Source organism: Glycine max, chromosome 6, assembly GCF_000004515.6.
Source record: "Glycine max cultivar Williams 82 chromosome 6, Glycine_max_v4.0, whole genome shotgun sequence".
Taxonomy (NCBI): Eukaryota; Viridiplantae; Streptophyta; class Magnoliopsida; order Fabales; family Fabaceae; genus Glycine; species Glycine max.
The window spans coordinates 44884047-44901174 of NC_038242.2; the positions used below are offsets into that span (position 1 = coordinate 44884047).

At 32.8% G+C, this 17128-nt stretch overlaps 1 protein-coding gene across 2 annotated transcripts; it reads left to right on the plus strand.

Annotated features, from left to right (window-relative positions):
* Positions 1-28: 28 nt before the first annotated feature.
* Positions 29-12246, plus strand: LOC102666502 (disease resistance protein RPP2B). Of its 2 annotated transcripts, XM_041016677.1 has the most exons (17): positions 29-1478; positions 3483-3587; positions 5537-5625; positions 6273-6359; positions 6526-6608; positions 6804-6828; positions 7030-7124; positions 7246-7300; positions 7746-7955; positions 9928-9996; positions 10080-10152; positions 10248-10509; positions 10591-11219; positions 11311-11545; positions 11627-11794; positions 11867-12115; positions 12220-12246. In XM_041016677.1, exon 1 carries the CDS (start codon positions 487-489, stop codon positions 1420-1422), a length of 936 nt encoding a protein of 311 aa, XP_040872611.1. In that variant the 5' UTR covers positions 29-486; the 3' UTR covers positions 1423-1478; positions 3483-3587; positions 5537-5625; positions 6273-6359; positions 6526-6608; positions 6804-6828; positions 7030-7124; positions 7246-7300; positions 7746-7955; positions 9928-9996; positions 10080-10152; positions 10248-10509; positions 10591-11219; positions 11311-11545; positions 11627-11794; positions 11867-12115; positions 12220-12246. The 2 variants fall into 2 exon arrangements, 1 of the variants encoding a protein (XP_040872611.1); XR_005892084.1 differs by lacking the exons at positions 29-1478; positions 3483-3587; positions 5537-5625; positions 6526-6608 and having other exon boundaries at positions 5671-6359.
* The last annotated feature ends 4882 nt before the right edge of the window (positions 12247-17128 follow it).

A 17128-nucleotide genomic window follows, 5' to 3' on the forward strand; every position in this document is an offset into this window, starting at 1 on the left:
ATACATCCATCCATTGGTCATCTAAAAAAGCTTACTCATTTAAATTTGAAATATTGCAAAAGTCTCGTAAACTTGCCACATTTTGTAGAGGACCTAAATCTTGAAGAGTTAAATCTCCAAGGATGTGTACAACTAAGGCAGATACATCCATCCATTGGTCATCCAAAAAAGCTTACTCATTTAAATTTGAAATATTGCAAAAGTCTCGTAAACTTGCCACATTTTGTAGGAGACCTAAATCTTAAAGAGTTAAATCTCGAAGGATGTGTACAACTAAGGCAGATACATCCATCCATTGGTCATCTAAGAAAGCTTACTGTTTTAAATTTGAAAGATTGCAAAAGTCTAATAAGCTTTCCTAGTAACATATTGGGACTCAGTTCTCTCACATACCTAAGTCTTTTCGGATGTTCAAACCTACACACTATCGATTTATCAGAGGATTCAGTTAGATGTTTGTTGCCTTCCTATACTATTTTCTCATGTATGCGTCAACTTGATCTAAGTTTCTGTAATTTACTTAAAATCCCTGATGCTTTTGGAAATTTGCATTCCTTAGAAAAGCTATGTTTAAGGGGAAACAATTTTGAAACACTACCCAGCCTCGAGGAGCTTTCCAAACTGTTACTTTTAAACTTACAACACTGCAAGAGATTGAAATATTTGCCTGAGCTCCCTTCAGCAACTGATTGGCCTATGAAGAAATGGGGAACTGTTGAAGAAGATGAATATGGATTGGGATTAAATATTTTCAACTGCCCAGAATTAGTTGATAGAGATTGCTGCACCGACAAGTGTTTCTTTTGGATGATGCAAATGGTTCAGCTCTTCACTATTTCACTTAATTGCCATCCTTCCGGGGATTCAATGGCATGGCGGGTTCCATTGATTTCAAGTATTATTCCAGGAAGTGAAATACCAAGCTGGTTCGACGAACAGCATTTGGGCATGGGTAATGTCATAAACATAGACATATCTCACTTTATGCAGCTTGACAAATATTGGATAGGCATTGCGTTGAGTGTAATCTTCGTGGTACACAAAGAAAGAAGAATGCCCCCTCCAGACATGGAACAAAGAAAGAAAGAACGTCCATCTCTTTATATTCCGGTTCTTTTCCGTGAAGATCTAGTCACGGATGAATCGGATCACTTGTGGCTATTCTATTACCCTCGATCACATTTTGATGTCTCTAATTTTGATGAGTTGAAAGTGGTATGTAGACCCAGAGATCTTGATTATCAAGATTTGGATGTTGAAGTGAAGAAATATGGGTATTGTTGGGTATATGAACATGATCTAGATTTATCAAACTTAACAACGATGCGCAATAAAAATTCGTCGCCTCGGAAGCGCAAATATTTTACAATTGAAGAATTGGAGACATTGTTGAATATGGATGCACAGTGGAAGCAGCAGTAGCAAGATCAAGTTCACCTGGACTTTTGGGGTAGATAGTCCAATCATCTTTTTACAAGGTACAAATTAAACAAATTTCACCTTGTTTGAAACTTTGGATAATAAGGTGAGAAGAAATGCATGGTTGGTGGCTAAAAAAAAAAACAGAGAAAGAAACGCATGATCTGTTATTAGTTTTCAAAAAATAGAAATTAAACTATTTATTTATCCAGAAACTATTTCTTGCTTGTCGTTTAATTCTTTAATTTGTCTTATGTAACATTTCATTATTTCTTTCTCAATGTCTCCCTTTGCTCCACAATATATGTGTATGATGAAAATTTAAATAATTTCAGAAAATATACTTTGATATTTGTTAATTTTATAAAGGCTATCTAATTTTGTTGTGATTTTAAATAAGTTTCTTATATAGGTATATTGGGTGTGTGTGTTTTCTTGGTATTACCAGTGCTATTAAGATATGTTAATATCTCAATTAATTACCTTCAAATTATAGTATTTTGTTGAATAAACATACTATGTCCTTGCCATTATAATATTATGTTAAATTATCAGTATTATTTGGCTATATGTTGTTATTGAGTGATATAAATTATTTTTATGAATTACAATGAAATTTGGTAAAACTTTTTAGGCGCGGAACTTATAAATTCATTTAATTACCTTATAATCTACTTTAAGCAAAACGAAATTTGTTTAGTACACAAACTTATTTTAATTGTTTATAGTTTATTTTCAAGCTACTTGAAGTAGCAGTTAACTTGTAAGTTATTAGCATTTTTTTCTTCTCAAATTTTATTTACTAATTTATTTAAAAATATTTTTTATCCTGTATTGAATTTAAAAACCCTTTTACCTATTTTAATATTGCTAATTTATTATGGGAAACTATATACTAGATGACATATTTATTTTCTTTTTCATTATGAAACTTTAAATTCTGCTTTTATATTTTTTATGTAAAACTACTTATTTTAATGAATTATTGCATTGTTAATTTTTTTATTTATATGTAAATATTTGGTCCCTAAAAAAGTTAATAAGAAAATCAAAATTATATGGAAAAAAACAATGTTTCTTTGTTGTTTAAAATTAAATTATTCTTAAATAAAATATTTAAATATTAAAAAAATAATTTTAAACAATATAAGCTTATTTTATTTAATTATAATATATAAAAAATGAAAAAACTATTTAAAATCATATTAGTTGATGAAAATACTTAAATATGTAGGTACGTAATTCCTTTCTTTAAGATAAATAAATAATGAGTTCCACCCTATCATGAATATTTTTTTAGTCTAATAGCATTATATCTGGTAAACTATACTTGATAACATTTTTTGTCCACTAAGATATAAATTCTTTTGTATTGCTTGAATACGTGCCATCCTGTTATATATGATTATATTCGCATGTTATCATATCTCCAACTTTATAACTTTTAGGCATAAGCAAGAAGTTCTGTTCTTTCTTCGTATGCGCGTTGTTTTCTTCGTATACTTTTATATGGCTAAATTATATCCACTATAATATTTTGTTGGTATAAAATTTACATTCTACTCAGTGATAAGAAGAAAATAAAATAAAATAAACTTATGCACTGGCATACGAGAGAATTTCACTTATGAAAAAAAGATATAAGAGAACTTTTTTAGAAAAAATAATTTATAGAAGTTTTTATCTTTTAAAAAAATATATATAAGAAAACTTCTATAAATTAATTTCAATTCTCACAATTTAATTAAATAACATATATAATGCCTACCAACATTGCATGTTTTACCATTGCTGTGAATTTTTATCAAACATATTCCATCAAAATCACTTTGAGTCTCACATGCTATTATAAAACAATGTTCACATATCCATTAGCTTCTCATTGATAGTTCCTTATCCTCACATCAGCTGTATTTTAATTTTCTCTCTTTTTTATTCTTTTTTCTTTTCTGTCAAGTTGTTGTGATCCATATAGGTTCTAGGTAGTAATTTTTAACATTCCTTGTATTTTGATATTTTAAAGAGTGGATTTTTAAGCTCCTAGAATCTCCATTTGGGTGCAGGAATAATCTTCATCCATCCTTTCTTCATGTATTTCTCTCTAAGGAAAAGAGAAGCTAGAGCTTGAATCATTTTGGGTTTTCAAGAGTAAAGATAGGTGGGAAAAGGTGAGGATTTTCCTAATCCTATAATTTTCAATTTGCATGCGAATTTGATTCTTAGAGCACTATGTCTCTCTTTGTCTAATTGGATGCCTTGTTAGTCTAATACATATTTAGAACCTGTTTTTGATGTGTATTGAGCCCCATGCCCCAAATTTGTTCTGTAAATATGGATTTAAGAACAGCCGTGGTAATTGCCTTGGTGTTAAAATAAAGTTTTCCAAGGACTAGTGTCTTAAAGCTTATTAAAATTCATATCATTTATTTTCTTGAATTTCTTGTTGTTGGTGAATTTATAAAATTAGGAGATTTTCATGCAGGGATTTCCCATATGTCTAATGCATGATATATGATTTTAAGTGAGGATATTGTTGTTGCTCTAAGTCCCAAGTAGAATAGGAGCCTTGCAAGATTGACTAGCCAAGTATTGAGAAGCCTTTAGGAAGATGCATCAGAGTGGTATAGGTCAACATCAAAATTGTAGATGATAGTGATTATTAGCAATATGTCCGAAACCTATACAAGCAGGGCCAAGAGGAATGTGGCATGACCTCAGTACCTAAAAGACTATGAGGCTTGAAGGAATTAGCTTACTGCTAGCTCATAGACAGTTGCAACCAATTACATATTCTAGAAGAAATTATGGTTAGAATATTGTTTGTTATAATTTCGTTATCATGGTTTGTTGGAAATTTTGTTATCAGGGGTATATTAATAAGGTTGCACAAAATGAAAAGCTAAGCAAAATATATTCCAACTCAGCTCCACTAGGAGGTACCTTGTCCACTAGGGAAACAAGACTATTTCCCTTATTTGATCTCTGTTCTTATCAATTAGTCCAACCTGCCATGGCCGACCATGCGACGCGCAAAACTACCACTAACAGGTTGGAGGAGGCCATTTCCCACCTATCCCTAGCCTTCACCACACTTAACTCGCTAGCAAGGTCGATTCCATCCTCAACCGCCTCAACCATCCTACCAACACCAATTCTGCTTCCATTTCTAGCTCTCAAATCATCCAACGCATCCTGGTCCGAGTTCTTGTAGGAATTAGAGTCTCATTTCGTACCCACGTTCTATGATGACCCCAAAGGTGCCCTCACTATACAACAAAAATGCCTTTCCACATCGTCGTATCTACATCAGTTATAAAAAATCCGATATAGTAAATGATGCGGGGACATTTTTGAAAATAATGCAAACTATTTTAATCCAACTAGGACGGTTTTTATAAATCTGTCTTTGATGTGATCGTTATGAAGGCGGTTTTATAAAATCCGTCCCTGTTAGTCGACCTAACTACTCCAGTTTTTAAAAACCGTCTTTGATTGAAGTTATAAAATTTTTTATTTTATTTATTTTCAGTTTTCCCTCTGAAATAATAAAATATATTATTTGTTCCTTACTTTAATTTAGGTCACATGCCGTTGATTTTGCCATTAGTGTGGAGTGCTTGAGTTTGCCTTTATTGTTGTTTTTTCTATTGACTGATGAAGGAATGACATTATGTTGGACAGGGAATGTATGAAAGGAGTTCAGATTTCATAAAGTATACACTAGATTTTTTCTTTTTTCTACTTTTTGAATTTCTAATACATGTTGTAGGAAAATCAAGATTCTTGCTTCCCCACTCTATATTTTAGAGTTATGTTGATATATTATTGTTTTAAAATATTATGTGTGCTCCGTAATTAATTTTACATGCAAGCTGAAGTTTTGCATTGTTGCACTGATTAGTTTGATACCTTGCTCCTTTTCTAATGTATATGTTGTTTTGGCTTGTTACTTTAAGTGCAAAATTTGCGTTTGCTTACTTTCTTCAGGTTAGTGATACATAGCCCTTGGATTAGTAGATACACATTTGGAATTATATGTAATTTGTTTGTGTGTGTATGAAGGTACATATACTGGTGAGCTTATATGCATGTATGATTTATTGTCTTATTTTTGTAGTTTGTAGATTAGGCATCTGGTGGACCCAACAAGGGCTATTACAAAAGAGGATAATATAAATTACTCTTGGCATGATTTTGTCTCTAAAAGTAAGCACTGGTTTGTTTGACTGCGGGTATGTTTTTGTTGTTTTCTCTTTGATATTAGTAGTCATTAGGGTGCCTTTATTGTTGCATGCAAATAATCATAATGCTTTGACAGTTGTTAGCGTGTGGGCTCCTGTGGTGGTTGCTGTAAGTGCAGTGTCATTGTTTGTTTATCTCCTTCCTCCTTCAAATATGTTATCATAAAAGGAGGGCATCTTGTTCCTTTTTAATCTTTCTTTCTCTATAGGGAAAAATGTCTGACAATAAGTCCTTAAAGTTTGGTGTGAAGTGGCAGGGTTGTTAATATAACATGTTTCTGTTATGTAGTCTCATAGTGTGTTTGGATTAGCTTTATTTGCATTCACTATAAGTTTTTCAGCAAAAAACTCTTTCTTGAGCAGTTTTAAAATTACATCTTCGGGTATTTGAAAATATTATATACTTATCTCTTGTAATATTATATCTTCACGAGTTGTTGAACTTAGTTTTGAGGGTTGTATTTCACTGGTTTAGTAGTTAATAAATAGTATAGAAGCTTTTAGGTGATTGGAAAACCTTCAATTTAACTGTTACATAAAATTGCTTTCCCCCTCTCCTATTTTTGAGTGTTTAAATGGATGTTTCCGATTGGTTAATTCAAATTCTTTCAGATTTATCTTCTAGATATTTATGTGTTTTACACACTTGTATCGGCTGTCTATGGATCCTTACTGGGGGCAAGAGATCGACTGGGAGAGGTAAGTAGTCTTTCTTAAGTTGTGGTTGACCAACAATAAATCCTTTTGATAATTTGTTGTGTTATTATTAATATCTTTTACCTATTGCTAGTCTTGTCCTGTACATTTCAAAATTTAAAAGTAGTTGGTATAACTTTTTTCTGGTCATATGTGGTCACCTGATTAGGTAAATGGAAGCACTGTATAGACTTTTTAAGCAGTTTTCGAGAGTTTTTTTATGGACACAGTTCATGTTCCTCCACCCACCAGGTGCTGCTTGTGAAATGTGTTTTTTTCTGTTTTATGATTTTCATTCTATATTTGGAAGATAGTTGTATGTGTATGTGTCCTATCTCTCTTGTAGCTCTCTAAGGATATATCATCTCTTCTTTCAGATTTTCCCCTTAAATAGTATTGTTATTTGTATAAGCTTATATAGTTCTTCTCAATATTTTATATTTTCAGGAGTTCCCATCAATCTTCTATTCAGGTCAGCCTTTTGCTATAGATAAAGGAATAAATAATTTTGTTTAAATTCATATGTTTATTTGCTTGATACCTGTGTACTAACTCTAAAATAAGAAACTTTTTTATGTTGATGGGAAGGTTATAGTAGATTGGTCTTATGTTTGCTGAACATTTGTTTTGAACTTGACTAAATATTACTTATTCAATTACTCTTCATCCAAAGGTCGTGGAGAAAAACAAGGTTGATGTTGTTCGGTTTGCCCCCTTTTGGAATGAGATCATAAGGAATCTAAGGGAGGAGGATTACCTAACCAACTTGTTAGTCATGGATCTGCTATACATTTTTTTGGCTTTATTTTATCTTTCTTCTTTCTTCTTAATATCTATATGGCCATGTTTTCCTTGTTCACAATGAAATGGAGTTGCTTTTAATGCCTAGGAATTCTGGGGATCTTCCTTTAGTTCAATGGCCACTTTTTCTACTTGCAAGCAAGGTATTTTAGTTATTATAATCATTGTCAAGTTGTTATTAAAAGGTCTTTTTTTGAGTGTTTAATCAAATGTAGTGTAATTGTTCAAATTTTATGTTTATGCTAGAATGTTTGGTCCTAGTGTATATTTGAATATCTTTATTCACATGATTTTTATGTAGTAGTTTCTAGATTTTATATTATTTCTTAATGATTAATACTATGAGTCTAGTACTATCACTAATGGCACTACTACAAAATAATGAATCAACATCGTTTAATCTACATCGGTTATTTAAAAACCTGTAGATTACCATGCGGTGGCATTTTTGAAATTTTGACCAATTTTTTTAAGGCGTTAACAATGGTTTTTAATAAAACTGCTTTTGTATGTAAGCAGACCACTACGTTTTTCGCTATCACTGCCTTTGAAGTGCTGATATTTTAAATCAATTTTTCACTTTCTAAGCTCACTGCTAGTGTACATACGTACGAGTTCTCTACACATAGGAAAGTCATTATCTGGAAACCCTAGCATTGAACGCTGCCGCAAGCTTGGTCGTCACCTCCTTCACTCTGCCGTGAGGTTCAAATTATGGCACAAGCTCCATCGTCGTTTGCTATTGTCATTGTCTGTTTGATTCGGTCTCGACAACCAGCTGCCTCTGACCATTGTGTTGTAAGTTTAATTTAATTGTTTGTAGCTCGTGCTCCCTCATAGGTTTCATTCATACATGCCTGATGATTAATTTAATTTGTTGACATTGTGAGTTTCTGTTTGTTTAAACCCTAAATTTACTTAGTTGTAAGTAGAAATCCCTTTTTGTTAAGCATTGTGAGATTTCATTCATACATGCCTGATGTTGGCATGTTTAAATCGTCAATAATCCAACTTAACTGGAACTACCTTGGATTTAAGCTGTAGCACCTTAATTAAATGATCCACATCAGCCTGTAGATTTTCCACACCTTTGCAAACCTGCCAATAAAGGACATTGACAGGAAAACCAACTAGAGTTTTTTTCCCTTGATTTTTATGATAAATGGGGTGGTATAGACTATAGAGTGTTGGTGTACCTTCTTGCTTAGGAACTCAGCTCCAACGTCCATGACCGTACTTAGTAATATGCCTAAGAAGTTTTTCATCTTCTTCTGCTGACCAAAGACCCTTCCCGTATAAGTTTCTGTTTGTAACACCCTTCCCATTTTGTATTGTGTTTTTTTTTTCCATTGCATTGATAAGGGGGTGAACTACCTCTTCAATTAAGTCATGCCTTATGAAGTGACAACTAAGAAAAGGAGTTGAATTAATATAAGATGAAGGCCCCATGAGAGATGTCATAGTTAGTACTCCGTAGTAAGGTTCCTTCTATGTAGTAATCATATGTGGAAAAGAAATGTTAGAAACTCTACTTGTGGTATAAAAAACATATGTCTACACTTGTAAATAGTGTTCATGAAAATTCAACTATGTTATTATATGTTTGTTGTATCACAAATAAAATTAAATAAACTAATCTATATAAGCTTCTTCTTCTAGAATTACTGCTTCAAATACCATAATTGCAAACCAGAAAACTGCAATGCACATAGCCAAGGACATAATGCTAAACCATGCCACTCTTCCATTTGTTTTTTCACTCACAGTCCTCATTCCAGCTTCCCTGAATAAATAACCCAAAAAACAAAAATTAAGCATATGAAAAGTTGTTAAAAAATTATTTGCAATAAACAATTTACAGGGGAAGATGTTGATGTGATTGGAATTACCTTCCCTTAAAAAATTATTTGGGCAAAATGAATAGAATAAATAGAATTATTAACGGCAAAATGAGAAAAAAAAACTGAACATAAATAGAGCTCAACTGGACATTCTGCAATGGGGACAAGAAAACATATTCCAAATTTACCTTGGTAAATGAAACACAAAAAACAGAAATGTGCTTAGTTATGCATCATCCCAATAAAACAAGCATAATATAATGTTAGTTGGGAAAATACATAAAACAGATTTGAAAAAATGATTTGATCCTGCATTTGAGTTCAAGAGTCATGACCTGGATTTGCAACAACAATTTTCCCCTTCATGAGTCACAACCTGGATTTGTTGAATCACAATATGTAGAAAATGCTTTGATTGTGTGACTGGTTTTCCAAATAAATTGTTGGTTTCAGAGAAACAAGTTTGTGAGTGAGTAAACTTGATTTGCCTACCTAAACTTGTAAAGTTGTACAATTATAATAGTTTTTTCACTTGCTAGTTTGATTATTCATTTTTAGTATGATCAGCTTTGGTACTTTCAACCAAACTTGCTTTCTTTGTAGTGGCTACACTGTTTATATTCTAATATGGCACACTATGTTGACACAATCATGATATATAGTAACACCTTTCCTGCATCATATTTGATAAATGAACATTATTTTAAATTGTGTCTGCTCTTAAATCATCGATAAAATTCCTTCAATATTTTTGTGCCAACCTTGTTGTACTTGCATCTTGGCTGGACTTTTTTATCATAGATGTGCATATACTTCTGTAGTAGATTGTAATTCATTAAGTTTATGCTCTAGGTATGTGTTTTCGAAGACAAACTTAGTAATGTATATATTGATTTCTATCATTGGGTAACTTGTCTTTAATTTTCTAGGAAATTGAGTTCTAATTTATTGGTGGATGAAATACCTTTTGGACTTGGTCAAAAATCCTTGATACACCTGTAAGTTTTGGGTTTTTATTTATGTAGATGTTATGCAAAGTATTTTATAGAACTCGACTGATTGGAGTTTTTTGTTTGATTAGTTGTGAGAAATACGACATTAGCAAGGAGAAATGGGTCCAGTTTTGTCAAAACCGCAAAGACCCCTCGTGGGAGGTATGTACTTTGTCATTTTAGTTGTTTTCCAAAAAAAAATCATTTCTTATAATTCATTGTAGTAATCATTTTCATTAATGTTCGATTTTTGCAAGATGTGCGGAAAAAGGCACAGGCCATCCAGAAGCAAAACACTGTCCCCACGTATTATCTCGTGAGGGTTATGGATATTTAAAACAAAAGCTCATGGCTGAGAAGACAAAGAAAAGACTGGAGGAAGCTACCCAATCCGGAAGCACTGAGGGCATCATTGACCCTCCATCTCCCATCAGACGCTACATGAAGTGGAAGATGGCCCGCATCAAGAAAACTGGGTAGATGACGTCTGAGGCAGCAAAGGAAATAGCTGAGAAGATAGTAAGTCATTTTCAATTAAGAATTGTAATTATCTTTGTGTATTCTGTGAATGCCTTGGACAAATATATGTGTTCTGTACAGGATTCTTTGGAGGAGCAGGCATCACAGGGATCGTTTGTCGCCCATGGACGTTAGGATGTCCTGACTGCTGCCATTGGGCGACCAGAGCACCCTGGCCGTGTCCGTGTTGCTGAAGTCGATGTCACCATAAAGCAATACTTTGGATCGACTCCATGAACGTCCCATAGTTCTTCCTTTATGTCTCCTAAAGACCTACAACAGCTGATCCAACAAATAAGGGATCAGCTTGAGGAGTCAATCATAGAAAAAGTGACTCGACAGGTGATGGCATCTTTCAGCCAGATGCAGTCCCAGTTTCAGTCTCAGATTCATTCACAGGGACTTGCACTGCCTCCAGAGCCAGAGGTTGGTCCCTCAGGGAACGATCCAGAGACGGGTGACTTAGACAAATGCGGGCTGTACATTGAAAAAATCCTTCCCGCCTGGTTGCCCTAGGAAAAATTTATGAGGGATCCACAACAGTTCATAATTTCCCTTTGTTGCATGGCCAAGTGAAGGTTGGTGTTGAGGAGGTTAAAGATGCAGAGGCTTCCGTTCCTGTACCCACTGACGAGGTTACCTTAGTGGGGCAGACACTTAACACCTTCCTTGCTTGGCCGACACATCTCGTGAAGCATTTATCAGAACATGTACTTTACTCTGATTATATCTTTCTTTTTTCAATTGATTTGTTCATTGTAATCAAAACTTGTTAATTAACTATGTTTGATCAACATGCAGTTGTGTCTCTAGCAAAACCTCTAGAAAGCCTGGATCATGAGGTCGATGATTCCCTGTATCTAATGACATTGACCATCCCACAACTATTTTTGAAGTCTCTCCAGGTTATGTGAGATGTTACCGTGTTCGGGGTGTTTAATCAAAACTTCCCGTTGTATATACAGCACGAAGATCTCTCTGAAATTGCACACGATGGTCAATGTCTCAGCATATCTGTTATACAGTTGTGGATTCTGTAAGTCAATTTAGATTACTGTTAATTACCAAAGTAATTGTTTTAAATTCATACATAATTAATTTTGTCTTAACAACACAGGCATCTGACTGAGACAAGTATGCGAGCGGAGAATTTTGATGTGTATGGATTCCTCGAGCCATAGTCCATTCAAAGATCTGGGCAATCGCAATTTGAATCAAAAAGTTACATCAAGAGTTGGATGCAGAGTTCAAAACGCGATGTCTACCTTGGAGCCTATCTAAATGGGTAAGTCAAACACAACAACTGAATTTAAATAATCTATACTACAATAACCCATATTCGTCTTCACTGCAACAGACACTGGCAAATGGTTGTCATTCTGCCTAAGGAAAACCTAGTTGTCTGGTTTTGTTCTTTACATAACAGGTCAGACAACTACCTTAAGGGAATAATTAACATGTCAGTGTTGTTTTCAATACAATTGCATTAGCATAACTCAACATCATCAATATTTTAATGTTCCTCGTATTCAACAATGCTTTGAAAGGACTTGATGATACTCCACAACCTAAATCCAAGGCTGGTGCTAGGTGGATTATTGTTAAGGTACGTGATTTAAATAAAACTTCTACTTATATATACTGCTTATGTGTGTGTACACTAATTGTAGTTAACGTTTAATTAATATCCAAATTTCATTATGTATTTAGTGTAATAGACAAAAAAGAAGCACTGAGTGTGGCTATTACGTCATGCACTGGATGTCCACGATAATCTTAGGAACTTTCAACAATAATTGGGAAACGGTAATTATTTATTTCTAACAAAGTTGGTTTTCTTATCATTGTTATTACATTATTAATTTATCTTTTATTTGATCATGCAGTATTTTAATGATGTTAGATCATTGGAAGCAAAGAGATTCAAGGCGTTTCGCATCCAGTGGGCACAATATTATCTAAAAGTTAGAAATCAAACATAGGATGTTAGGGAATTATGTAACTTTAGGTTACTTAATTAGTTTACCATACTTTGCATTACATTTTTTACAATTGTTGTTTCATTATAACATTGAATAACCTTTGTTGATAGTTATTCATAGTTATCAATTGATTTTTTTCAATTAATACTTTACTAGCTAGTTTTCTGCTAAAACCTATTTGAAAACAGAATGCAAATGATATATGTTGTGTGCTGTGTGGTCTGATTTTAAATTTACAGGTAAAATTTTGGTTTTTTTTATAAAAACAAAGAGAATATTCAAAAAAAATCCTGAAAACAACATTGATTTTCTGTAAAAAAAAAAACCGATGTTAACATACGTTAACATTGGTTTTCCCAAAAAACCGATGTTAATATCCAATACGTTAACATGGGTTTTTTGTAAAAAAAACCGATGTTAACATCAGTTTTTTGGGAAAAACCGATGTTAACGTACATTAACATCAGTTTTTTGTAAAAAAAACCGATGCTAAGGTTTTGGATATTAATATCAGTTTTCATGAATTTAATCTTGAAATTGGCCTCCAAATTCTTGTTGATAAATCACTCATAACCATTAGCCACGAGAAGATTTATATGCATGACTTGTTGAGAGATTTAGGCAAGTGTATTGTTAGAGAAAAATATGGTATAATTATGGGATTGTGAAGATCTCTACAAAGTTATGTCAAACAATATGGTATAATTAATTTTTTAATGTATAAATCTTAGGTTGCTCCATTTTTTCTGGAATTTGTATGTACTTCGAAAGATCTAATATTTTCTTTCTTGTTTGCAATATTGTAGAAAGCAAAAAATCCGGAAGCCATAGTTGTTGATGATAAATCATGGATGTTTTTTGAAACAACAATGAGAGTTGATGCTCTATCAAAAATGAGAAACCTTAAGTTGCTTATGTTTCCTAGGTATGAGGAGGAGCTTTCCACAGATGAGGAGAAGGAGGAGAAATTTTCAGGAAACCTCAATTATCTTTCCAATGAATTAGGATATCTTATTTGACAATACAATCCCTTTAACTCTCTACCTCAATGTTTTCAGCCACACAATCTTATTGAGTTGGATCTTTCTATGAGTAACATCCAACATTTATGGGACAACACACAGTTAGTGTAAATTTTTATGTTTTTTCTATTTTCATTTTCTTTAAATGAATATACCAATAAACAAATTATCTTTGATTATTCGATTCTTGTTCAAATAATTAATAATTATGGTCCAAGTGTTGTTTTTAATTTTGTCTCTTTCTATTGACCCTTCATTGCAGCCTATACCCAATTTGAGACGTTTGAATGTCTCTAACTGCGATAATCTAATCGAGGTGCAAGATTTTGGTGAGGCCCTAAATCTCGAGAGACTAGATCTTAGTGGATGTGGATGACTCAGTCGGTTCCATCCATCCATTGGTTTTCCTAGAAATCTTACCTATTTGAATTTAAGTGGCTGCAAAAGTCTTGTGGAGTTACCACATTTTGAAAAGGCCCTAAATCTTGAAAAGTTAAATCTGGGAGGATGTGAACTACTAAAACAGCTACCCTCATCCATTGGTCGTCTAAGAAAGCTTACTCGTTCATTAAATTTGGGAGGGTGTAAAAGTCTCACTGACTTGCCACATTTTGTAGAGGACCTAAATATTTCCCGGTTAATTCTGGAAGGATGTGAACAACTAAGGCAGATACCTCCATCCATTGGTCATCTAAGAAACCTTACTGTTTTAAATTTGAGAGATTGCAAAAGTCTCGTAAACTTGCCAAATTTTGTAGAGCACCTAAATCTTAAGAAGTTAAATCTGGAAGGATGTGTACAACTAAGGCAGATACATCCATGCATTGGTCATCTAAGAAAGCTTGTTTATTTAAATTTAAAAGATTGCAAAAGTATAGTATGCTTTCCTAGTAACATATTGGGACTCAGTTCTCTTGAATACCAAAGTCTTTTCGGATGTTCAAACCTACACAGTATCGATTTATCAGAAGATTCAGTTAGATGTTTGTTGCCTTCCTTGCCTATTTTCTCATGTATGCATGAACTTGATCTAAGTTTCTGTAATTTACTTAAAATCCCTGATGCTTTTGGAAATTTACAATGCTTAGAAAAAGCTATGTTTAAGGGGAAACAATTTTGAAAGACTACCCAGCCTCATGGAGCTTTCCAAACTGTTAAATTTAAACTTACAACACTACAAGAGATTGAAATATTTGCCTGAGCTCCCTTCACGAATTGATCTGTCTTGGCAGAATTGGACAACTATTGAAGATGATGAATATGGATTGGGATTAAATATTTTCAACTCACTACTAGAACAATGACATTTAAAGTTGGTTCTAAGAGATATTCTACGACGGTTTTTAACCGTCATCAAAACAGCCATCGTAAAAAGGGTCAAATTATATAACGACTGTTATACAACCATCTTAGAAAGCTGCATCTACTAAGACGGTTATTTGAATAACTGTCCTAGATTGTCTTGTTTTCTAAGACGGGTCCTGATCCAAACCCGTCTTAATAAAATAGCATTTTACGACGGTTATTTAACTGACCGTCTTAGTAGATTTGGCTTTATACGATGATTTTTTAAATAACCGTCTTAAAATGTTATCACCTTATTACACTTTCTACGACAGTTATAAATATAACCGACTTAGTATATCCAGTATTTTAAGACGGTTGTTTCTTTAACCGTCTTAGAATGTCAGTGCCACATTACACTTTCAACTACGGTTATAGCGATAACCGCATTAGAATGTTAATTTTTTTTTGGGTTTTTTAATTTTTTTTGTATAGTTCTTTAATAGCTTTAGTAGTAGGGTCTGATTTCATAATTCAAAATCAAATGATGCTAATTTTCATCAAGATAGTGTTAGATAATAAAACAATGCTCCAATTTATCAAATTCCATAAAAGCAATAAGCATTCTTTCATAATCAAAATCAATTAGCTATTTTCCAAACTCTAAAAGTTCAAAAAACCAACCCAAGAAAACTTTACTTTCATGACTTATTTTACAATTTCTACAATTCTGACTTCTCACAGCTACTGATTGATATCTCTTGGAACATCTATGATGACTAATCTCATCAATTTCACTTCAAATTTCAGTGAGTTACATGTGTTGTAAGTGAAATGGCAAACTGAGAGCGTACAGAGTAGAAAGAGACATTCAAGCGTATCATGCAAAGGAAATAGTTAATCAGGTGCTAGAATTAAACTTTGAAATTTAAAAATTAAGTTCAATCACCAGTATATAATAATACAAGAGTATAGATTAAAACCTTAGCTTCGTCAAACATATGCTCTCCAATCTCCATGGACTACACTAGATCAAATTGGCCATTAGGAAATGGTTGCTCTAGAGCATCGGGAACCCACAAGGAAGCATGCAATCACAGAAACATGAAAGTAAATATTATATATTTATAGTATATTATATTAGCTACATGTGCATAGATTCTATAAAAGTTTTTAAGAACATCTGCTACGGAAAATAACGTACCTTGGGTTTGGATATATCATTCTCTTATAAATTGATATATCTTTGCCAATGTAAATACACCACTTCCCTTTAAAAGAACAAGAACAAAAATGGAAAGAACACATCATCAAAAGTTTAAGATCAAATTAAAAATAACCACATGAGAAGTGAATATTTTAACTAACAAGTAAAACAATTGAGTTTAGACTATTAGAATCTATTCTAATGCAGCTACCTACAAATCCCTAGAAAATTAGGAAAAAGCGAAGAATTAGAGAAAGACTATCAGAGCTTACCGATGATGACAATCAAATAAGCGAATGTGATGCGATTTCGAAGAAGAGAAACAAACAAAAATCATAATTTTATATCAATCTCAAATTAACGTTTAAATTATTTTTAAATAATTATTTTAAAAATTAACAAATTTATCATATCTAATAAATTATAATTAGACAATTGTATGTCATATATATCATATTTTTTTCTCTTGTATTGAAAGCATATTTTATATATATTTTTTTTAAAAGTAGCAAAGAAACTATTATTTTCCTTGTGATCACTAGCTTTGAAGGAAGAGACAAGATTGAAAGGTTGAGCAGGGCCACCACCAAGCATTCCATGAAAAATAGTTCACGTGTAATAATATAATTTACTCGCAAAAAAATAGAATATTAAAACTAGTGCATGGCATCTTTTTATGACTAACCTGTTGCGGAATTCAACGTTATAGCTGTGCAAACCTCAGCAACACTCAAGTTCATCTTAGTTGTGCAAACCTGATCAAACCTCTCAAGAGGTTAGCTAGCAAATGAAAATAAACTACAAATTTTATATGCAGTTGGTACTATCAGACATTACCGGGCACTTATTTTACTAACTATGAGTAATTGTTAAATTAATATAATCTTTTTATTAAAAATTAAAAAATATAATATATTAATAACATTAGAAAAATTTCTACTTTTGATTCCTTAATTTTCAGGGTGGCCCACCCCCAAAATATCTAATGAGGGATCTCCTTTGGAACGGAAGGGTGGCCCACCCCCAAAATTTTCAAGGTTTATATGTATATCCTACCTTTGTATTTCTCCTGCACATTGATTTTTTTTTTTTTTTGCAACAATCAAAGTTGTTTAGAATTATGA

Excerpts from the sequence above, each read along its gene's own strand:
- LOC102666502 (XM_041016677.1), top strand. The coding sequence starts at position 487 with ATGCGTCAACTTGATCTAAGTTTCTGTAATTTACTTAAAATCCCTGAT.